Source organism: Cetorhinus maximus, chromosome 1 (genome assembly GCF_964194155.1).
Source record: "Cetorhinus maximus chromosome 1, sCetMax3.hap1.1, whole genome shotgun sequence".
NCBI lineage: Eukaryota > Metazoa > Chordata > Chondrichthyes > Lamniformes > Cetorhinidae > Cetorhinus > Cetorhinus maximus.
The window spans coordinates 29,759,464-29,784,943 of NC_135879.1; the positions used below are offsets into that span (position 1 = coordinate 29,759,464).

Consider the following 25,480-nt stretch of genomic DNA (forward strand, 5'->3'; position numbering starts at 1 on the left):
CTGCTTCTATATTGGAATTTATTTGGTTAGGATTTTGGAATTTAAAATGTAGCTGCCTATGGTAGCACTCAGGGAGAAAAGGGAAAAAAACATCTCTCCTATGAGTCTCCATGCCAGCTTATTTTGATTATAAGCTTGCCATCTCTGGCAGCAACATTTGAAAGAAAGAACTTGCGCCTTTCGTGTCCTCGGTGCTTTACAGCCAGTGAATTGCTCTTAAAGTGTAATCATTGTTATGCAGGCAAATGCGGCAGGCAGTCTGTTACATAACAAGGTCTACAAACAGCATTCAAATAAACGGTCAGCTGTTTTGATTGTATGAGTTAAGGAGGTGAATGTTGGCCAGAACTAGATTGCTACTTAACGTTACAGCTGGTCCTCAAAGATGAAATTTTCTTCAGCAAGTTTGTTAGAAAAGTCTTAAGGATGCCTACAATGAGAAAGACTCCTACTTGCACTGGTGTTGAGCAGACAGCCCACTGCACGGTTGATGTAGGGTACATCTTTGCAAGATTAAAACTTTGATATAAATTAAATATATCCTACACCTAACAATAAGCTGCAAAAAGTACTGCTATTCACAAGGAAAACTGTAACTCACTACAACTTTAATGAGCATTTCTTGTTGGAAATATTTAATCAGTCTTATTTGAGGTGTAAAGAACATAGCTTTTTATTTCTGTTGGACTGTTGTAAAGAACAAATCTTTTTATTATCTGTTGGGCTGTGGTAAAATTACAATGGCTGCAGTTGAAGACGTGTCCACTGGAACAGGATGAGAGGTATATACAATGTTGCAGGCCTGGGTCAGTGTGCCATGAAAGACAGGTGGTGCCGGAAAGGAGTCCTGGACCAAGGGAGCTGCCTGACAACATTTTAATTAGCTCCTGATCAGGTGACCAAGGTTTTGTACAAAGAGCAGGGCAGCAGAATAGCTCCTAGCCTGAAAGGAACAATACCTAAAACCTCTTTCTCCTGTGTGTGGAAGATAAATAGGTCATTTTTGAGTTGGCAAACTGTAACCAGTGGTGGAGTGCCACTGAGATCAGTGCAGGAGCCTCAACTGTTTCTAATCTACATAAATGACTTGGATAAAAGGACAAATGTATCGTTGCTAAATTTGCTGATGGCACAAAGATAAGTAGGAGAGTAAGTTGTGAAGATGACATAAGAAGTCTGCAAAGCGATAATAGACAGATTTAGCGAATCTGCGAAAATTAATAATGTGGGAAAATGTGAACTTGTCCACTTTGGCAGGAAGAATAGAAAAGCAGCATATTATTTAAATGGATAGAGGTTGCAGAACACAGTGGTACAGAGGGTTCTGAGTGTCCTGGTACATGAATCACAAAAAGTTGGTGTGAAGGTACAGCAAGTGATTAGGAAGACAAATAGAATTTTGCTGTTTATTGCAAGGAGAATGGAATATGAAAGTAGGGATGTTTTGCTACAGTTGTAGAGGGCATTGATGAGGCCACTTCTGGAGTGCTGTGTACAGCTTTGGTCTCCTTACTTAAGAAAGGATTAGAAGCAGTTCAGAGAATGTTCACTCGACTGATTACTCAAATGAAGGGGTTATCTCATGAGGAAAGGTTGGGCATGTATCCATTGGAGTTTAGAAAATGAGAGGTAATCTCATGGAAACATATAAGATCTTGAGGGGACTTGACAGGGCAGATAATGAGAGGATGTTTCCCCTTTCCCCTTTCAAACTGTACGAGACACTAGTTACACCACACCTAGAATACTGTGAACAGTTTTGGCCCTCTTATCTAAGGAAAGATATATGGGCATTGGAGGCAGTCCAGAGAAGATTCATTAGGTTGATCCTGGGTATGGAGGGATTTTCTTATGAGGAGAGATTGAGTAGGATGGGCCTGTACTCATTGGAGTTTAGAAGAATGAGAGGCGACCTTATTGAAATACGTAAGATTCTTAGGGGGCTTGTCAGGGTAGATGCACTTGACAGGGCAGATGCTGAGAGGTTGTTTCCCCTTGTGGGAGAGTCCAGGAGCAGAGGGCATAATCTCAGAGTAAGGGGTCGCTCATTTAAAACAGAGATGAGGATGAACATCTTCTCTCAGGGGGTAGTTAATCTGTGGAATTCTTTACCGCAGAGGACTGTAGGAGCTGGGTTGTTAACTATATTCAAGGCAGAGATAGACAGATTTTTAATCACTAAGGCAATCATGGGTTATGGGGAAAAGGCAGGAAAATGGAGTTGAGGATTATCAGATCAGCCATGATCTCGTTGAACGGTGGAGCTGACTCGATGGGCCGAATGGCCTACTTGTTCTGACATCTTATGGTCTTATGGGAGAGACTAGAACTTGGGGGCACAGTTAAAAATAAGGGGTCTCCCATTTAAGATAGAGTTGAGGATTTGGGTCCCAAACCTCTTAGATATGATGACTAAAATAAGTATAACCTTCGGTCATTTGGTGATGTCTTATTCAGAACATTAAATAGTGAAGACTCTTAACTCTGGTTAACTTTCACCATTAACAGTTTTTGTTACCACAGGAGAATGGACAACAACTGTGTTTGCTGCTTTCCTGCAGACTGGTTAGCAAAAACAAAACATATTATCCATACATATGCACTACTGTAAATGAGTAAAAGCAGAATTGTAATCGATTTGCACCAAGTGCAGTAGTAGGCGTGAAAGAAAAATGTTTTACCCACTAGCCGCAATGGCAAGTTTTCGCGCCAAGTGTCCATTTCACGCCTCATTAATTATGCAGCCACAGGAAACTCGCCATCTCGCTGGTGGGCAGCCTCTGAATCGCCCGCCACGCTGTTTCATCATTCTGGCTGCCATATCTAAACTGCAGCCGCGCACATGATTCTGAACGCTTGTAGCCCAGGACTGCTCCACTGAACACATGGCTCCAAAAGCCAAGCAAAGTTCAGTGACCTGTTACTGGAATGCCTTCCGGAGGCCCACTGTGGAGTCCTCTACCCCCTCTCTGACCGCAGGAAGTCCAGCAATTTTACCACTCCGGCTTGGGAGGCGGTGGCAGTGGTGGTCAGTGCCAATGCTGCAGAGAAGAAGTTGGCCATCCAATGCAGAAAGAGGATGAATGTTCATCCGTGCCGCCAGGGTATGGCAACCATCTCATCACTCTAAACTCACACACCCACATGACCATCACACATTCACTGGGATCTCACTCACTGCCAGCTCAAGGGACATCACCACTCACTTTCACATCTCCATCTGGCCTCATCTCCTCTGGAGACTGCATGCTCAGCCCTCGCCACCTCATGGCCATTTGCACAGATCAACCTGTGCCCCCACAAGCTCTGGGATACACCCCCTTCCCCAGAACAGCCTCTTTTCTTGCCTGAGGCCACTTCTCCCTCTTCCCTAAGCAAACCCTAGCCTGCAGTCACTGAAAAGCCAACCCCGCCTTATGGATGGTCTGGTAGGTAGAGACCTGCATGAGAGCTCCCCTAAAAGTGATGTGGCGCTGTCTGCAAAACCTGGCACTGATGACCACTAGTGCTGCCCGAAGCAAGGTAGGCAAACAAACCTTGGAGTCCCGAGCGAAGTGCAGCTCGCCAGGTGCACGTCGCTTATGTACAGCTGTGGAACACACTGGCGTGTAATCACGCTGATGTGCCCAGATGATCCAGTGTAAGGGGATGATTCCAGCGAGCAGGGCTTATAATGAGATGCTAAAGTATTGAAATTAGGTTGCCGACGTGTGGTGGCAGGAAATGCCATTGACAGGTGGAGCGGATGATTGATAACTGATTTCACAACGACGTAAAACCAATTTTTGGCCTTCTTGCCACATGGTCTGCTCACACCCGCCATGACGCCCGCCGCCAACGGGAGCGGAAAATTCGGGCGTAAGTTACTCACTAACTTAATCTGCTTCATGTGTCTATCCGGATTAGGATCTCTCAAAATTTCTGGCATTAAATCTGTAAGCATGTCAGTAAGCTGTTACGATCAGGTGAGGAGGGGTCGAAATGTTTCCCCCCTTTTCCCACAGGTCGCTTTATTGTAACAGGATTTTTGTGAAAAGGATATTCTTGCCAATTCAGTGAGTATTTAACTGTTCACCTGCTGTGATCATAAAATAACCAATCGGACAGGTTTTCTTGTGGTTAACAAAGGAAAAGGTTAGCTTTATTGTACTTAATCCAGTCTAAGTAAAAGAATAAAATACGCTCTGACATGCTGACACACATACACTGTCTCTGACACACACACACACAGATTAGAGAGTGCAGAAGGATAGAAATAGAAGGGGTATATGGTCCATAGTTTGGTGTCTTGGCTGGCTTCAGGATGAATTTGGTGGTCCTGCTGTTTTTCTCATGGATGTGATTTAAAGACAGCGCCAGCTGATTTGGCTGCCCTTCTGGAGACAGTAGTGAGGGCCGATTTCCTTTGAGAAGTCTCTAACTGCAGCAGGGGCATCCCTGGGCAGTCACAGTCAGAATTGAAAAGCTCACAAGTTAGGTTGGAGTGAGGAGGAGGGACCCCACTCAAGTCTTCTCTAGTCAGCATATCAGCTGCTTGTCCTCTTATTGAAGAGAAAGCAGAAGCTCAAACACACAAAGGATGGGTCTGTCACATGACCCTCACCCAGTGATTCAAACGTGGTCATTACTAGTGTATTCCCTCTTGTAATTTCATCAGTTCATCTCTGGGAAATGCCCCTCTCAGTCAACGTCCCATTGTTCAAGTGATTGGGTTTAAGGCATTCCCATTGTAGCTTGATGACTTCCTGTCTGGAAGCCTCCTCTCAGCTAGAGTCCCATTGTCCAAGCAATTAGGTTTAATAGTTCATCTCCACCAGTCGAATACCTCAGGTGATTGCCTTGATGCCTTTCTGATAGGAGAAGGATACGTGGTTCATTCATATTCCCCTGGTTTTTGCCCTCGATGGATCTAGGCAGACATGGAATATTCATCTCAACGAATTGGAATGTGGAAGTTACAGTGAGGCAAATTGGGTAGCCATCTTGGCTGCGAACTCAAGTCACTTTTAGTCTTTGTTTTTAAAAAGTTCAATTCAGGCTCCCAGCCAATGGATTGAAAATTGTTACTTGACATAAAGCATGTTTTTGTGACAAAGCTATTTGGCCATAGAAGTAATAACAAGTTTGAATCTGTCCACAATCTGCATTTTTTAGATTGTGATCGGGAATGGAAATCTTGGCTGATGTGTTCCTGCTCTAAACTCTTATCAGATCAGTTGCCATATGCCACCAGCACCCAGCTAAGTGCAATTAATAGCACAGGCTTAAGACTCGAGTCTTTCCTGGTCAGTACAGCTCACCACGAGGCTTTTATTTACTGAGCTTTTGCATTGTTGTGACTTGATAGATTTTATTATAGGATTAAAATTGAAATGTTGACTAAAATGCTGATGTGTGAGGTTGAGAAAATTGGGTGACAACAGCAAATTGCATCACCAGACACCAATGTCAAATTACTTTTCTTGTTCTATAAATTCAAATGCTTTTGATGCATTCATAACAAGCAGCACAATCTATATTAAAATGGTGCATTTTATCTGGCATTGTGTTGCTTCTAGATCAGCAATGGATTGAGAAGAATACATGGGTGAACATGGGTGTTGTATCTGAATGCACGCAGTATACGAAATAAGGTAAATGAGCTTGTGGCGCAGATTGAAATTGGCAGGTATGATGTGGTGGGCGTCACAGAGACATGGCTGCAAGGGGATCAGGACTGGGAGCTAAATATCCAAGGATATACATCCTATCGAAAAGATAGGCAGGTTGGCAGAGGGGGTGGGGTTGCTTTGTTAGTAAGAAATGAAATTAAATTGATAGCAAGAAACGACGTAGGGTCAGATGATGTAGAATCTCTGTGGGTAGAGTTGAGGAACCGCAAAGGTAAAAAAACCATAATGGGAGTTATGCACAGGCCTCCGAACAGTAGTCAGGATGTGGGGCACAAGATACACCAGGAGATAGAAAAGCCGTGTAAGAAAGGTAAGGTTACAGTGATCATGGGGGATTTCAATATGCAGGTAGACTAGGAAAATCAGGTTGGTAGTGGATCCCAAGAAAAGGAATTTGTGGAATGTCTATGAGATGGCTTTTTGGAGCAGCTTGTGGTGGAGCCCACTAGGGAACAGGCAATTCTAGATTGAGTGATGTGTAATGAGGCAGATTTGATAAGGGAGCTTAAGGTGATGGAACCCTTAGGAGGAAGTGACCATAATATGATAGAATTTACCCTGCAATTTGAGAGGAAAAAGCTGGAATCAGATGTAACGGTATTACAGTTGAATAAAGGCAACTACAGAGGCATGAGGGAGGAGCTAGCCAGAATTGACCGGGAGATGAGCCTAGCAGGAAAGAAAGTGGAACAGCAATGGCAGGAGTTTCTGGGAGTAATTTGGGAGACACAGCAAAAATTCATCCCTAGGAAGAAGAAGCATACTAAAGGGAGGACGAGGCAACCATGGCTGACAAGGGAAGTCAGGGACAGCATAAAAGTTAAAGAGAAAGCATACAATGCGGTGAAGAGCAGTGGGAAACCAGGGGATTGGGAAGCCTATAAAGACCAACAGAGGACAACAAAAAAAGAAATAAAGGAGAGAGAAGATTAAATATGAGGGTAAACTAGCCAGTAATATAAAAGAAGATTACAAGAGTTTTTTTAGATATAGAAAAGGGTAAGAGAGAGGCAAAAGTGGACATTGGGCCGCTGGAAAATGACACTGGAGAAGTAGTAGTGGGGAACAAAGAAATGGCAGAGGAACTGAATAGGTACTTTGCATCACTCTTCACGGTGGAAGACACGAATAACATCCCCAAAGTTCAAGAGAGTCAGGGGGCAGAGGTGAGTATGGTGGCCATTACCAAGGAGAAGGTGCTAGGAAAACTGAATGGTCTGAAGGTGGATAAATCTCCTGGGCCAGATGGATTACACCCCAGAGTTCTGAAGGAGATAGCTGAAGAGATAGTGGAGGCATTAGTGGTGATCTTTCAGGAATCACTGGAGTCAGAGAGGGCCCCAGAGGACTGGAAAATCACTAATGTAACCCCCCTGTTTAAGAAGGGAGTGAGGCAAAAGACGGGAAATTACAGGCCGATTAGCCTGACCTCGGTCGTTGGTAAGATTTTAGAGTCCATTATTAAGGATGATATTTCAGAATACTTGGAAGTGCATGGTAAAATATGGCAAAGTCAGCATGGTTTCATCAAAGGGAGGTCATGCCTGACAAATCTGTTAGAATTCTTTGAGGAGGGAACGAGTAGGTTAGACAAAGGAGAGCCAATAGATGTTATCTACTTGGACTTCCAGAAGGCCTTTGACAAGGTGCCACACAGGAGGCTGCTCAGTAAGATAAGAGCCCATGGTGTTAGAGGCAAGGTACTAGCATGGATAGAAGATTGGCTGTCTGGCAGGAGGCAGAGAGTGGGGATAAGGGGGTCCTTCTCAGGATGGCGGCCGGTGACTAGTGGAGGTCCGCAGGGGTCAGTGTTGGGTCCACAACTTTTCACTTTATACATTAATGATCTAAATGAAGGAACTAAGGGCATCCTGGCTAAGTTTGTAGATGATACAAAAAGATAGGTGGAGGGACAGGTGGTATTGAGGAGGCGGGGAGGCTGCAGAAGGATTTGGACAGGTTAGGAGAATGGGCAAAGAAGTGGCAGATGGAATACAACGTGGGGAAGTGTGAGGTCATGCACTTTGGTAGGAAGAATAGAGGCATAGACTATTTTCTAAATGGGGAGAGAATTCATAAATCTGGAGTGCAAAGGGACTTGGGGTCCTAGTCCAGGATTCTCTTAAGGTTAACTTGCAGGTTGAGTCGGTAGTTAGGAAGGCAAATGCAATGTTGGCATTTATTTCGAGAGGACTAGAATATAAAAGCAGGGATGTGCTGCTGAGGCTTTATAAGGCTCTGGTCAGACCACATTTAGAATATTGTGAGCAATTTTGGGCCCCGTATTTCAGGAAGGATGTGCTGGCCCTGGAGAGGGTCCAGAGGAGGTTCACGAGAACGATCCCAGGAATGAAAGGCTTAACATATGAGGAACGTTTGAGGACTCTGGGTCTATACTCGATGGAGTTTAGAAGGATGAGGGGGGATCTGATTGAAACTTACAGAATACTGAAAGGCCTGGATAGAGTGGACGTGGGGAAGATGTTTCCATTAGTAGGAGAGACTAGGACCCGAGGCCACAGCCTCGGAGTAAAGGGAAGACCTTTTAGAACAGAGATGAGGAGAAATTTCTTTAGCCAGAGAGTGGTGAATCAATGGAATTCATTGCCACAGAAGGCTGTGGAGGCCAGGTCATTGAGTGTATTTAAGACCGAGATAGATAGGTTCTTGATTGGTAAGGGGATCAAAGGTTACGGGGAGAAGGCGGGAGAATGGGGTTGAGAAACTTATCAGCCATGATTGAATGGTGGAGCAAACTCGATGGGCCGAATGGCCTAATTTCTGCTCCTATGTCTTATGTCTCATGGTCTTATATTCCATAGCTTTCCTTCAATTACACAAGGTTCCAGTGAATTGCTCCTGGATTTTCACATATCAAAGCTTTTAAGTGTTCTACAACCAAATCTCTTCAACAGAAGTACTGGTGACATTCTATTCAATTAGTATTTGCTTATTCCATTTTTTATACTTCCATGAACAGAGGTTTTTAACAAGTGAACGAATTGCAAGTATAATTCAAACATTTTCATTTTTTAAAAAAACTTTCTTGGTTGTCCAGGACCAAACCAACTGTTGTTTCACATGATTGTGCCCAGATGTTTAGCTGCCAGAAGGTGAAATTACTCTGAATTACAGCTAGCACACAGTAAAAGTGCCTTAATGTGCAGTAAATTGGTGCGCTAGCACTAATGGAGCATTAGGACAATTTTTCCTGGGGTTCCAAGATTCATCCAGGGATCAGTTTAATGCATGTTAGAGCATAGAGACCTAGCAATCACTTTGGTTTATTAAAGGTTTTTTAAGCAACTGTTAAAGGAAAAACTACACACTTACTTCCTTTCCAGCCTATACTGCATTAATGTCAACTGCAATAAGGAACTGTTACAGCAGAATAAAGAACTCAGCGTTACCACACACAAAGAAAAGCAAGAAAAATAGTTCACAACAGAAACTTGTATTTCTATTGTGCATTTAATGCAATAAACTTCCCAAGTCACTTCATGAAGACATTGTAAAACAAAAGATGACAGCAAGCCACATAAGGAGATATTAGGACAGATGAACAAAAGTTTGGTCAAAGTGGCAGGTTTTAAGAAGTGTCTTAAAGGGAAAAAAAAAGAGGTGGAGAGGCAGAGAGGTTTGAGGGAATTCCACAGTTTAGGGCTTAGGAAGCTGAAGGCTTGGCTACCAATGGTAAAGTGATTAAAATTGGGTTTGGTCAAAAGGCCAGAATTAGAGGAGCGCAAATAACTCAAAGGATTGTAGGGCTGGAGGAAATTAGGGAAGGGGTCTGGCTATGGAGGGACTTGAAATAAGGATTAAAATTTTAAAATTGAGGCATTGTGTAGGTCACTATAGGTCAGTGAGCATAGGGGTGATGAGTGAATGGCATTTGGTGCTAGTAAGAACATGGGCAAAGTTTTGGATGACTTCAAATTTATGGAGGGTAGAATTAGGGAGGCCAGCCAGCAGTGCATTAGAATAGTAAGTCTTGAGGTAACAAAGCCATGGATGAGGGTTTCAGCAGCAGAAGAGCTGAATCGAGGCAAAGTTGGGCGATGTTACAAAGGTCGAAATAGGCATCTAAGTGATGGTGCGAATGTGTGGGTGGAAGCTCATGTTGGGGGTCAAAAACATCCTGAGGTTGTAAACACTCTGGTTCAGCCTCAAAGTTTCCAGGGAGAGGAATGCAATCAGTGGTGAGCAAGTGGAGTTTGCAGCAGGGCTGAAGACAATAGCTTCTGTATTCCCAATATGTAATTGGAGGAAATTATTACTCATCCAGTACTTTATGTTGAATAAGCATAAAAATGTCTGACAATTTAGATACAGTGAAAGGGTCAACAGAGATGGTGGTGGGGTAGAGTTGGGTGTTATCAACTGTGGAAACTGAGGTTGTTTTTGGATGATCTCATTGAGGGGTAGCATGTAGGTGAGAAATAGGAGGTGTGCAAGGCCAGATCCTTGGGGAACGTCAGAGATAACTGTGTGGGAATGAGGAGAGAAGTCATTGGTGGTAATCCTGTGGCTGCAATTAGGTAAATAAGAATGGAACCAGGCAAGTGCAGTTCCACTCAATTGGATGATGGTGGAGAGGTGTTGGAGGAGCTTGATGTGATCAACTGTCTCAAAGGCTGCAGACAGGTCAGGATGGACATAGAGATATAGTTTACCTTTGTCACAATAACATAGGATGTCATTTGTGAATTTATTAAGAGCCATTTTGGTACTGTGACAGAGCTGGAAATCTGATTGGAGGAAATCAGACATGGAGTTCTAGGAAAGATGGACATGAACTTGGGAGGTCACATGTTCAATGATTTTGGAAAGAAAAAAAAAGAGGTTGGAGATGGGTTGGTAATTTGCAAAGAGGGAGGGAACAAGGATTTTTTTTTGAGGAGAGGAGTGGTTTAAAGGAAAGAGGAGCAGAACATGAGGAGAGAGAAGGTTAACAATGTCAGCTAACTTGTGAGCCAAGAAAGAAAGTTGGGTAGTCATTAGTTTAGTAAGAATATTTTTGCTGTATTCTTTCATGGGATGTGGGTGTCATTGGCTAGGCCAGCATTTGTAGCTCATCCCTAATTGCACTTGAGACAGTGATGGTGAGCTGCCTTCTTGAACCGCTGCAGTCCATGTGGTGCAGGTACACCTACAGTGCTGTTAGGTAGGGAGTTCCAGGATTTTGATCCAGCGACAATGAAGGAACGGTGATATATTTCCAAGCCAGGATGCTGTGTGGCTTGGAAGGAAACTTGTAGGTGATAATCCCATGCATCTGTTGCCCTTGTCTTTCTATGTAGAGGTCATGGGTTTGGAAGCTGCTGCCAAAGAAGCCCTGGTAAGTTGCTGCAATTCATCTTGTAGATAGCACCCACTGCTACCAGTGTGCATTGGTGGTGGGAGTTTATGTTTAAGTTGGTGGATGGGATGTCATTCAAACTGGCTGCTTTGTCCTGGGCGGTTTTGAGCTTCTTGAGTGTTGATGGAGCCGCACTCATCCAGGCAAGTGGAGAGTATTCCATCACACTCCTGGTAACTTGATGTAAAGGTTTTCGGATGTTAGGAGGCGAGTTGCTTGCCACAGAATTCCCAGCCTCGGACGTGCTCCTTTAGCCACAGTATTTATGTGGCCAGTCCAGTTCAGTTTCTCGTAAATGGTAAACCCCGGAAAGTGGGGGATTCAGCATCGGTAATGTCATGGTTAGATTCTCTCTTATTGAAAATGGTCATGGCCTAGTACTTGTGTGACACAAATGTTACTTGCCACTTATCAGTCCAAGCCTGAATGTTGCCTTGGTCTGCTGCTTATGGAAACAGACTGCTTCAGTATCTGAGAAGTTGCGAATGATAATGAACATTGCGCAATCATCAGCAGGAATATCAGCGAGAGAGTCAGAAGGGACAGTTGGGGTTGCTACTTGTGAGGAGTCAGCAATGAGTGCCTCGATGAACCCTTTGGAGAATGCCAAGAGAAGTACTGAGGGAAGCTGTAGGCTTATCCAATGGGAAATCAAGTCGAGGACAGCAACAGGAGAGTAGGAAGGTCGAAGAGTACTGAGGGTTGGGGTAGGGACTTGGGCAGGTAGAGCATTAATGAGGGGAGAAATTAAAGGAGGAAGAACAGCAGAGTCTAGGAAAGGCAGACAGAAAAGAAGTAAAAGAGGAAGGAAAATAATAAAACGGAAATGGAAGTGATTGGCTGCAGCTCCTGACCTGAGACTAAATGCGCACACAAATGGACACAGGGAAAACAAACTTAAATTACAGAGGTTAGTTACGGAGCATTAATAAATGCATCAGCAAGAATCACTTTACTAGATAGATTGGAGGAGATTGAACTGTAGAACTGGAGCAAGAAAATCTGGGGCAGTGGGAAGAACAACAATAAGATTGGCTACTTCCGCAAGTATTGAAAAAGCTAAAACCAAAACAGAAAATGCTGGAAAAACTCAGCAGGTCTAACAGCAGAAGCTGAGTTAACATTTCAAGTCCGTATGACTCTTCTTCACGGTCATACGGACTCGAAACGTTAACTCTGTTTCTCCCTTCACAGGTGCTGTTGGACCTGCTGAGTTTTTCCAGCATTTTGTTTTTGTTTCAGATTTCCAGCATCCGCAGTATTTTGCTTTTATCTTATTGGAAAAAGTAAATATGACTTCACTGAGGAGACAATATGTGAGGAGGGAAATCTCACTAAAATGATCATACATGAATTTTGCTGATTCCTTGAACCAAATCTCTACCAAGAAGCAACATTAGCCCTACACTGACACAAACAGTAAAAGTAACAATGGTACTCAAGGTTCCTCTGGAACAGAGTGTTGTGTGCTCCCACATGCTCATTCAAACATCGCTGCAGCCTCCCATGGTCTTTACCAGATAACATCCAGATATTTACCATAATCTGCATGATTAATTTACCATGATCTACAACCACTGTCAATGAATTATGCATATATCTTGTGATCTGATACTGTGCCTTTCACGTGTGTTCTTCTTTAATCTCTTTAAATAACTAATCAAGCATTTGTGTAGTGAAGCTTGATAGGAATCATTAGCTGCTGGATTTCACGGAATGAACTAACAGATCAACAATTATGATTAAATTCAATCAGTACAAATTATCTTGTAATGACATAAAGAACAAGCCAAGCTGCTCCACATGAATAAAAGAAAGCTAATACTTAAGTCTTATTCTCAAAATCCCTTTTGTGGGAAAATTAGTTTAAAAATCCTGAAATGCACCAGTGATTTATAATCCCACTACATGATCTACATTCCCAAAGGTCCTGCTAAAATACTGTGAATGTATTCACGAAAGGCTAAAATTTTAAGTGCTGCTTACCATTCTGGCTGTGGATCAAAAATAATTACACCATCTAGAGTTGGCAGGTATTCCAATTGTTCAAATACGCAAATGTTCTTATCATTGGTTAGACTGGGTGCCACTGATCATCTCATCAACAACCAATGTGCCTCCTTAGTTGGTCTCGGTATTTTGAATAGTATGTAATTATTGCCTGTACTGAAACACCCTGAAAAACTACAGTGATATACTTGATAGACCAAAAAACAAAAAACTGCGGATGCTGGAAATCCAAAACAAAAACAGAATTACCTGGAAAAACTCAGCAGGTCTGGCAGCATCAGCAGAGAAGAATAAAGTTGACGTTTCGAGTCCTCATGACCCTTCATGGGAACTCAAAACGTCAACTTTATTCTTCCCCGCCGATGCTGCCAGACCTGCTGAGTTTTTCCAGGTAATTCTGTTTTTGTACTTGATAGACCAATCTGTTTGCTTTTTCAAAAGTCAAATGGTGTTAATTAAAAAATACTATTTTAACTATTCACTGGAATTCTTCTCAGGGAAAGAAATAAAAAGAGTAACAGATTATTACTTCCTACCAGCTAAAGGCACTAGGAAACCTCGGACTAAACATTGGAGCGGAGCACAGATTGTGACGTTTACAAATGATCATTCAGTGACATTGAAGCTTCTAAATTTACATACAACTTATTTCAAGTTTACCACTCAATATCATTAGCAGGTCTACGTGAACTTGTGACTACCTGGGTCAAATTACTAACGTACCACAGAAAATGTTGAGGTTGGGCTGGGCTTGTTGGGAGGGAGGATAGGATTTTTACTTTGCAATAAAATATATTTACTTTGCAAATTGTGATGCAGGTGCATTTTTGTTCCAGTGCAAATCAAGTAAAATCACAACCAGACTGTTGTACTGTACCTTCTCATATCTTCCTGGATGAAGAGTGCGATCATTTGCTTGGGGATGAGGAACGACAGTGTACTTTCAGCCATTTGTTCCCGTACACACAGCCACCTACCATTAGCTGTGGGCAATTTGTAGACTTTCCAAATGATATTTTTAAACACTGCAAGAAAAACAGAGATGAATGAATATTGGCAGTAAAGTATAAAGTAATTATAAGCTAAAACTGCTGCCACTAAACATAACGTAGCATGTGATCCATCAGGGACTGCTACAAATGACTTGTTTCAGCAGCTCATCTAAGTTATGGCATTTGCATGTTCATGTAATGATATTACAGAGGTACACACTAAGCAAAATACACATAGATCTTCATAAATAGGCCAACAAGCACTTAACTTCTAGGATATGCAGAATGTAGGCTCTTAGTTTGTAAATTCTCAAGCAGAGCACGAAAAGAATATTCAATTATGCAGCTGTGCTCAGGGTTCTTCTCTGTGCTTTGATTTCCTTCATTATTTTCAATAGGTTTCCAGTCTGCAATTCCTCCCAGATTGCAGATAATTTTCACTTACCCACTCTCAGAAGGAAGGACATTTTTGAGTTCTACTTCAGGGTTGTGATTCATAACAACTGGAAGCATCCTGTTTTATTTCTGATTTCTTAGGTTGTGTCTTTTTGATGAAAGATTCTCTCCACCAAATATTCTTCGAGTGTTAAGGCCTTTACAAACAGGTATAAAAACAGAAACACTCAGCAGGTCAGGCAGCATCCGTGGAGAGAGGAGTTAATGCTTCAGGTTGATGATGGCCCTTCTTAAAGCTCTCTACAGATGTTGCCTGATTTGCTGAGTATTTCCAGCATTTTCTGCTTGCATTTCAGTTTCCAGCTTCAGCAGTAATTTGCATTTGTATTAAAAAGAGGTGTTTGGCAAACCTGATGTTTTTATAAATTTAAGCAGAAAGAGGAGACTTATTTTATAATTGCATTTTGTCTTGATTTATGTCATTGCGCTGGGTGTTTGGGGAACATTTTGTGCCAAAAGTGCCACTTAAAACTCTGAATGTTACAACCCATTTCTAAAGAAAGCTCCAGTTTTACCATTTCAGAAGTAAAACTGCAATATTTTCCACTCTTATCCAGAGGTTATTGCATAGATTGATCAGTGTCTGAAACCGAATTTACTAATTATAGCCCTAAATTTAGAGTTTACTAGTTTCAACTTGTATTCCCTTATCTTACTTTCACTATTTGAGTAACATTTACCTTTCCCACTCTCTAACATTTCTCATATGCTTCTTTTCTAGATTGAAAAATCAAAGTTTCTCCAGCCTTTCCTCAAAACTCAGATTGTTGACACTAAAGATCAGGCTTTTATCTCTTAATTGCACTGCCTCCAGTATTTGAATGTCTCCTTTGTGTTCCAACATTCGAGACTGGACACTACTCAACGTGCAGTCCAATGAGAGTACTGTAGAATTCAGGTGCAATTTCCTTTCACTTGTATTCTACTGTTGATGATGATGCCCATTATTGAATGCTGTTCTGCATTGATAGAACATGTTAAAAGGTATACTAGACCAGTTTCAATTTCATCTTTAGCTATTTCAATACCAATTCAAGGAATATCTGTGTATATGTTCTTTTGACAAACTCAAAATCAAGTTAAGCTACAGCCCAAAACAAAATTTTTGATAAACATGTCGCAGCAAAAATTCCAGCTTTGGTTTTTCCAATCTTTCTCCACTTCCATGGTTTTCTATACTGTCCTAGCATCATTTCAGCTCTTCAATATTTTTACATGTTTACTTTTCTGCCTTTTTTCTCCCCTCTTTCTACTAGTGAGAACTCAGTAACAGGACTATTCACAGAGTCACAGAATCTCACAGAAGAGGCGCTTCGGCCCATTGAGTCTGCACCAACACGTGAGAAACACCTGACCTACCTACCTAATCACATTTACCAGCACTTGGCCCATAGCCTTGAATGTTATAGCGTGCCAAGTGCTCATCCAGGTACTTTTTAAAGGATGTGAGGCAACCCGCCTCCACCACCCTCCAAGGCAGTGCATTCCAGACTGTCACCACCCTCTGGGTAAAAAGGTTTTTCCTCACGTTCCCCCCTAAACCTCCTGCCCCTCACCTTGAACTTATGTCCCCTTGTGATTGACCCTTCAACTAAGGGGAAACAGCTGCTCCCTATCCACCCTTTCCATGTCCCTCATAATCTTGTACACCTCGATCAGGTTGGCCCTCAGTCTTCTCTGCTCCAACAAAAACAAGTCTATCCAACCTCTCTTCATAACTTAAATCTTTCATCCCAGGCAACATCCTGGTGAATTTTCTCTGCACCTCCTCCAGTGCAATCACATCCTTCCTATAATGTGGTGACTGGAGAACTGCACACAGTACTCCAGCTGTGGCCTCACCAAGGTTCTATACAACTGCAACATGACCTCCCTACTTTTGTAATCTGTGCCTCGATTCATAAAGGCAAGTGTCCCATATACCTTTTTCACCACCCCACTAACATGCCCCTCCGCCTTCAGAGATCTATGGACATACACGCCAAGGTCCCTTTGTTCCTCAGAACTTCCTAGTGTCATGCCGTTCATTGAATGCTTCCTTGTCAAATTACTCCTTCCAAAGTGTATCACCTCACACTTTTCAGGGTTAAATTCCATCTGCCACTTATCTGCCCATTTCACCATCCCGTCTATATCTTCCTGTAGCCCAAGACACTCAACCTCACTGTTAACCACCTGGCCAATCTTTGTGTCATCCGCAAGCTTACTAATCCTACCCCCCACATAGTCATCTATGCCGTTTATATAAATGACAAATAATAGCAGACCCAGCACAGATCCCCGTGGTATGTCACTGGACACTGGCTTCCAGTCACTAAAGCATCCTTCTGTCATCACCCTCTGTCTCTTACAACTAAGCCAATTTTGAATCCACCTCATCAAATTACCCTGTATCCCATGTGCATTTGCCTATTTAAAAGTCTCCCATGTGGGACCTTGTCAAAGGCTTTGCTGAAATTCATGTAAACTACATCAACTGCACTGCCCTCATCTACACACCTGGTCACCTCCTCAAAAAATTTAATCAAATTTTGTTAGGCATAACCTCCCTCTGACAAAGCCATGCTGACTATCCCTGATCAAACCTTGCCTCTCCAAGTGGAGATAATTCTGAAGGGGAGAATCTTTCTCCAATAGTTTCCCTACCACTGACGTGAGACTCACTGGCCTGTAGTTCCCTGGCTTCTCTCTACAACCCTTCTTAAATAGCGGAACCACATTAGCCATTCTCCAATCCTCTGGCACCTCCCCCATGGCCAGAGAGGAATTAAAAATTTGGGTCAGAGCCCCTGCGATCTCCTTTGCCTCCCTCAGCAGTCTGGGACACAAATCATCTGGACCTGGATATTTGTCCACTTTTAAGCCTGCCGACACCTCCAATACCTTGTCATTCCCTATATCAATTTGCTTAAGAACCTTGCAGTCTCTCTCCCCGAGTTCAATACCTTCATCCTCATTCTCTTGGGTGAAGATGGATGTGAAGTCTTCATTCAACACTCTACCGATGTCCTCTGGCTCCACCCATAGATTGCCCCATTGGTCCCTTATGGGCCCTACTCTTTCCCTGGTTATCCTCTTCCCATTGATATACTTAAATACAATATCTTGGGATGTTCCCAAGGTCATGGAATTCACAACAGGAAGAAGCCTTTGTGAAAGCAAAGAAACTGTTGCATTCGTCATGTTTATTGGTACATTACGACCCATTGAAAGAGTTGGCATTCACATGCGATGCCTCTCCATATGGTGTCGGAGCCATGTTATCACATAGAATTGAAAATGGATCAGAAAGGCCCATTAGCTATGTCTCGAGAACTCTTTCCACAGCCGAGAAGGGTTATTCCCAGCTAGAAAAGGGAGGTACATCGGTGGTATTCAGAGTGAAGAAATTCCACCAGTACCTACACGGACGACAAACCATTAATGGGTTTATTCAGTGAGGATAAGGCTGTTCCGCCAAAAGTATCGGCAAGAATACAACATTGGGCTCTGATATTTTCTGCATATGAGTATACTTTCATGTACTGTCCTGGTTTATACATTGCAAATGTGTTCACACTCAGTCATCTCCCGATAACAGATAGCATTGTACATGCTCCTGTTCCATGAGAAATTGTGCTATTACTGAATTTCTTGGATTCTTCAGCTGTGTGCGCGAAGCAAATTAGAAATTGGGCGAACAGAGATTCAATATTGTCCTTTTGTTTTGCAAGGATGATCAAATTTGCCTGTATTTGAAGATTTGAGACCATTCCATGCCAGAAACAAAGAATTAAGTTGTGGGGATCAAGAGTTGTCATCCCATCACAAGGTCGAGAACCACTCTTGACAGAGCTTCACAGTGCGCATCTGGACATATCAAAGATAAAAATGCTTGTGTGAAGCTATGTCTGGTGGTCAGGCATTGCCAGTGAAATTGAAAGCATGGTCAAGCACCGTCTCCATTGTCAGCAACAACAGAAGTTGCCTGTTTCAGCTCCCCTGCATCCGTGGAGTGGCCTGGCTGACCCCGGGTTAGGCTACATATCGATTATGTAGGACCATTCTTAGGTACCATGTTTTTGTTGCTTGTAACTCTGCTAAATGGATGGATGTTTACAAAGTCAAATTGCCAACATCGAGTGCAGCTATCGGGAAGTTGCATCACAGTTTTAGCATACATGGCCTACCTGAAATCATCATTTCCGATAATGGTACAGCTTTTAACAGCACAGGTTTTCAGAAATTCATAAATCTGAATGGAATCAGACATATTAAAACAGCCCCTTACCATTCCTCATCGAATGGTTTAGTCAAGAGAGCTGTACAAACTTTCAAGTCTGGTACGGAAAGGTTATCAGAAGGTGCGCTACAATCGCGACTTTCCCACTTTCTTCTCAGTTATTGTACAACACCACATTCGATTACGGGTTCAACACCAACTGAATTATTGATGAAACGCTGCCTACATACACGGTTAAGCATGGTGTTTTTAGATTTAGAGGGGAAGGTATAGTGGAATCAGAGTAACAAAAATTGAGCCACGATATACACAGCAAAGCTCGCACAGCGTAGGTGACATGTTATTCATGCAAAATTTCGGAAGTGGACCTTGTTGGGTTCCTGGAACCATCGTCTCAGAAACTGGTCCATTATCTTTCCAAGTATAAGTGGAAGGTAGAATTGTTCATAAGCACATAGACTACATTCATGCTAGAGAGACATTCCAACAACCAACTATTCCACCTGTGATTAACAGTGAACTGTCAACTCCTGAGGTGAGAGATTGACCTAGAATAGACATGCCGGATGTCTCTGTAGAGTTTCCAAACCCAGAACTGCCACTTTCTAATGACATGTCTTGTGCTGCAGTTTCAGATCCTGTCGAATCTGTTTAGGAACCTCAAGTGGTAGAGCTACGCTGCTCTAGCCATATAAGGAGAGCACCTCAGAGACTTGATCTTTAATCTCCAGAGGTTATATATATATGTATATGTTGTTGGATATTCAAATGTTTCCCTGTAAATAGAAATTGCATAAAACTAAAGGGGGAAGGAAATGTAGTAATTGAACGTATAACCTCTCCTGCTGTCCATCATGGGTCACGTGATGTTCTGGGATGCTCCGACCAATGAGCCCTAAGCGCAGGCAATCTGGGGCGCGGGGCTTCCTGACGCGGGTCCTGGTCGAGCATGTAGCACCTGAAAAGCTCTCTGTAATAAAATTTATCTGTTTGTTGTTGAAACCTGTCTGCTCCATAGAGTCATTACAATTTGTCTAAAATGTGTGTAGAAACTGTTCAATATATTAGGGAAGCATAGTTTAGAAAAAAATAATAAACATTAAGTATTGTAATTAAATATCATGCTTCACTTCATCTGGCATCTTATTGTAAGATTTCCTGTATATGTTTGTGCATATTAAGAAAGTGGGAAAGTACACTTCTGGGACACTATCAAAACTGCAGTTTCTTTAAAACTACTGAATAGATTCACTTCACAATTTAACCTCACAGTCTCAATTGCTCCATTTTAAATGATCACCCACACTGTAGGAATGCTTCAAATTGAGGCAGAGACTAAAGTCATCACAGTGGCAGTCAAAGTAATGTTCCCAGTGGGAGGTTTGAATAAAAATGTATCAAATGGAAGGCATTCTGTCTGCTATTGTTGAAATTGTCGAGAAATGCTCATGGCATGCAATATATCATCACAAAAACTTCAGGGGACCTTCTGGAAAATTTTCTTGTTCCAGTTCATATTTCTGGTTAATAGCAAAAATCATTTGTCCTGCAGTTCTTTCCTGTTTCAAGCTTTAGTCTTCACTGTGCTTTTTAAGTTAAATTAAAATAACTAAGTACTGATATTTGTCTCTAACAAAGGCCACAAAATTGCCCAAAGCAAAGAGGCAGGGTCACCAAAGTGACACATGAAGATTCTGAAGAAAAGGAAGAAGATAATGATGAATCTGAACGAATTATACTGTTACAAGGAGGTTTAGTCTTACGATGAATGCAATAGTCGTGCACATCTTTAACTGTACAGTACTAGATACCCAAATAATGATGTTAAAAATCGCTTTAGCTCTTTCAGCCACATATTCATGGGTCTGTAGGTCAATTGACATAAAAGCCACATTTCTGCAGGGCAATACTTTTCAGAGAGAAGCATTTCAGAAACCAGCTGAAGAGGCAGCAAATGAAGCAGGGGAACAATGGAAACTAAACAAATGTGTACATGCCCTGAATGATGCTTCCAGGGTATGGCGAGATTTGTTTTGCTGAAAATGGGTTGTGATCAATTAGAAGCAAATCCTGCAATGCTTTATTGGTATCATAAAGGGAAACTTCAGGCATCTCCATGATGCATGTTGGTGATTTCTTATGGTGTAGCAGTACAGAATTTGAAGAATGTGTTATTGATAAGATTAGAATAAAATTTAAAATTGAGAGTCAAGCTTGTGGGGCTTTTAAATATTTTGGTTTAGATATTAAGTGGAGTAGGTCTGAAAAAACTTTTAAATCATCCTGGTTATTCATACTAGGTCGTCGCAGTGATGATATTATATCTAAAGAAGAAACAGAGCAATTGTGAAGTTTGGTTGGTTAGTTGAGCTGGCTGTGTACTCAGACAAGACCAGACACTTGTTTTGATGTGTTGGAGTTAAGTACCATAATGAAACACCCTAAAGTAGGGAATGTTTTAAGGGCAAATAAAACATTAAGAATAATAAAATCTGGAGAAATGCATACTTAAGTTCCCAGCCTTAGGTGAGCCAAAGAACATGAAGTTAGTCATCTTCAGTGATCCTTCACATGCTAATCTTCCTGATGGATACTCTAGTGCAGCTGGTTTCATAAAGCAGAATTTAATGCTTTTCCCCAGAGGTGGGCTGGGAGATGGATGGCCCATATAAATCAGGCAGAAAGATGAAGCCTAGAGTGGGTAGGGTCAAGATGGTGTTCCCATCTGGAAGCAAACTGAGGCCCTTAAGTGGCCATTTAAAGGCCATGTAAGGGTCACCATTGGGCAGGGACCACCCCATGTGGGCAACACATGGGTGTGGCCTGGCGGGGTAGGGCCCCTGCCACTTGGGCAGCCCATGCCTAACACAGAGGCACACCTTTGGCAAGGGTCACTCAAGGGTGAAGACCACCACCTGCCCCCCTTCCTGAGACCTCCCTGACAGGCTCTGGTGAGCCCACTTCACCTGCCTTCACTCAAAGCTCCAACCAGTGGATGGGCCCACTGCCACAAGTATTAGATTCTGCCCAGAATAAAATATTGTCCTTTGGCTTGAGAAGCTAAGACAATAAAAGGGGCTGTTAAAAGTGTTATGGCTGCTGAAACACTGGCTCGTGGAGGTAGTGGATATGAGATTCTATTTGTCAAATGTTTCAAATGAGATTTTGTAGATGAAGCATACTGTAGATAGCACACTCATTGAATGTTATGTAGGCAATTGTTCCTTGTGGAATAATATATACTTTATAAAACGTGAGATTGAGAAAAGGCTATGATTGACCTTTCTGACTTGAAATATTGCTAGAGAGAAAGGAGATCTCTGAAGTATTGCTGAAAAAAGAGACATGCTGTCAAAGCTTTTTGTCTTGCACTCACCAGGACAGATTCACAAGAACAACAATTTATACTGCATGAGAAGACAGTGCTGATTGCTTGACAAACGCTGGACAACAAGCGAAGCTAGCCATTTCACACTGCTACTATGCATGTTGACAGCATGCCTCTTTTTTCACCAATACTCAAGTTCTGTATACCAAATGACTATTAAAAATTCCTAAAATTATATAGGTGGACGCAAGTCATCAACTGTCAGGTTGTTTTGCAAAAACGAAACATGTATGAAGAAATTGTTAGGGGTCCTGGAGGAGGGGAGTTTTACAATGTAGTGCTTTGTGAAGAATATGGAAACCTTTGATTTAATTTGTTTTGAAATTTGGTTGTACATGGAGTTTTTCAAAGCTGGGAATTACTAAGAGCTTTTCAAAGCAGGTATAAAACCAGCAAAACGCGAAGTAAATAAGCTGGAGGGTCAAAGCACTCCAGCACCCACAGCAATGTTCAGTCCCAGTCCCAGCAATGTTCAACCCCCCCACCTCTGGGCAATGTTCACCACCCCCCTAATCCTGGTAATGTTCAACTCCCTCTTGGCAATGCAGCAGTGCCCCCACCCCTGCGCCCACCCCTGTCCCCCAGATATCACAGGATGTTTGGACTGTACATAGGAAGAGGAAAGGGTGATTGTGCTTTAAACTCTGCTTCAGTCTCAGTTAGTGTGCAGAATTTTCAAAGGGCCAGTGACAAGTGCTTAACTGGGAAGTTCTTGTCTGGAAAAGGATTGCCCCGATCACCTGCAAAGTCACTGTATGGGTCTGGTAACCTTACATGTGGGGGTACATTGGGATCGCCACTACCTGTCCACCAATGCACTGGGGGGGGGGTTGCAGGATGAGACAAGGAAGAGGTGCAACAGTTTCACATAGAGCCAGGAAACTGAGTGTAATGGGTGGTTGACTGATCCAGCCATCCATGCATGTTCTGCATCTCCCTCCCAACAATGTTCACCATCCCCCAACCCCATCCCACCAATACTCAACCTCCCTCCTGGCAACATGCACAGCCCGCAGCCCCAGTCAATACTCACCCCTTCCCGCCTCTCAAGACAGTACTCATCCCAACACCCCCAAAAGAGTGTCTCCTCCTACCATACACCCTTCTCCAAATTGATCTTCCAGAATTCCTAGCTTCCTGTCTGGCTGATGTCAGAAGAGTCATGCCATCATGGTGTGCGGAAGGGTGAGGGTTTGAGCATTTTCATGAGGTGAAGGAGGGTGAGGAGCAGGAAACACTGTAGGGGGTGAGAGATTGGGGGGGTGGGATGAACATTGACGGGGGCAGGATAGAGTTAGCACCGTCAGCAGGGTGAGGCTATGCAGTTTAAAGGTTGATAGCTTCACTTAATACAAATGAACTGAAGACAGACCTTCAGGGGCATGTCTTCAGCTTATGACAAGTAAAAGAGATGTTGCTTCGCTGGAATTACATCTAACAATTTGCCTCCAGGTTATGTTCGCACCTGTATTCCTGCTGGAGCCAGTATCATAAGGTGCAAAGGTTCCAGCATAAAATGGCAAGTGGCAGATTACATCAGAGTCAGCATCGGATGCATCCTCGTCGACGCTGTCCAGACGATCTGGGCCAATACTTGTGCCGCCAATCTACAACGATATTATCCTAATACCAGTTACATCTGCTAATTTAAAAATTAAAAACAAAGCTCTTTTGAATAAAACAAACATTATGAAAACTTGTGCAGTTGTAGATAGAAGATGTAATGTGGCACAATCTTCAAAGTGGTGAATTATCTGAATTATTGTGAATAGACTATTCTTGCCTTCTGAGTGACAGAGTCTATTTGGGCAACTCCCCCAGTTTATTTTCTTCTTTCATGGGGTGTGGGCGTCACTAGCTAGGCTGGCATTTATTGCCCATTCCTAATTGCCCTTGAGAAGTGCCCTTTAAAGGAGTTGAGGAAATAACATTAAATCTCAAAATGGATAGCATCAGACGTCCAGGAATGGTACGCAGTTTGTATCTGTTACCTACAGTTCTAAAAACAGACTTCCATCAACTGCCATCACATGCACATAAAAGTTGTGCTTTAGAAAGGAAGGAATAGATGTGATTTTGTGAAGCAGTGGAGTTTCCAAGTAGAATTACAGTGTAGGAGGGGATGGAGGAGTCTACAGTCCACCATTTGTGGGAACTAAAACATCAGCTCAACATGTGTTGAATGCAATGAAACCATAAATGTGTTTATTAAGGACTAGTTTATGATCTTTCTGTGCACATAGTGAATACAGAACATCTTTCCCCATTGTTTGGCATCCAAATTTCAGATTGCCAATAAAAGTGAAAATGTTTTTAATTATTATCCAGCCATGCGTATGCATGCTTTTAAAGGAAAACTGGGATGAAGAAGTCCAGTAAATAAAGATTATTTTGACTTTAAACCAAAAAAAAACACAAGTAAAGAAACAATGTTCACCCTGTTTTTATTACATGGACTTGTGCAATAGAGTTAGCAGGTGCCATCCTCTCAATTTTATTTACACACTGATGAACACTGTGCCATGGATCACCCAAAATGATGAAGTTCTAGGGACTGTTTTACTGACTACCAAATGATGAATTCAGAATAGTATCTGTGGTCTAGTAGCAAAGGCATCAAAAGGAAATGTAATTTTAAAACACATGCAAGTACCAGATGGCTGTTACACTGAGTGATTAATATTGAAATTAATTGAAATAAATAGAAAATGGAAAGAAGCAGAACCAAATATTCTAATGAATATTTATTTTAAAGGTATCATCAGCTGCTCACTGATAAATCACTGGCTAGTTTAATTCGATTATCAGCTTTTGAGATTTTTGAGTCTTTTAGCAGTCGGACAGTAATCATTTGTGAAAGTAATTTGGTGAGTCAGAGGAGTGATTTTGTCCGGGGTTTCTGGCAAACATCTGATTGGTCTTGATGGGTTTGGCGCTTGGACTGCTATTGTAGCTGAAGGAGCAGGAGATAGTGATACTCCAGTGAGCTGCAGCTGCAGAGAGAAGATAGAAGGAGGACAACTCACAGCAGGCCTCATAGTCCATATAACCATACAGGCCCAGAAGTACTTACCTGCAGTTCACAGAGGAACATTTTGTAATGAGGTCTTCTTTACCAGAGATGCTGCCTGAGGATATGTTTTAAATCAGCTGCAGCACCAACTGCAGCCCAGCACAAGGTCTTATGCATGTGGCTAAAAATGTCACTGTGTTCCCTAAGTTTTATGCCTCAAGGTCATTCTAGGCTACAGCAGGTAGCATCTGCAGCATCAGCCAATCAACCATACTGGTTTGTACTCACCAGGTGATCGATGCTCTCTTTGCCAAAGCTAATTACTTCATATCTTTCCCAATATCATCAATGAAGCAGGAAGACTCAAA

General features: G+C 42.3%; 1 protein-coding gene across 8 annotated transcripts in view; it reads right to left on the reverse strand.

Annotated features, from left to right (window-relative positions):
- inpp4b (inositol polyphosphate-4-phosphatase type II B) overlaps window positions 1–25,480 on the reverse strand; it is a 915,802-nt gene that overhangs the window by 215,285 nt on the left and 675,037 nt on the right. For all 8 annotated transcript variants that reach the window (XM_078539235.1, XM_078539226.1, XM_078539244.1 and 5 more), the window contains one exon: window positions 13,919–14,066. In XM_078539235.1, the coding sequence (XP_078395361.1) occupies window positions 13,919–14,066 (148 nt within the window). The remainder of the gene's footprint in view (window positions 1–13,918; window positions 14,067–25,480) is intronic.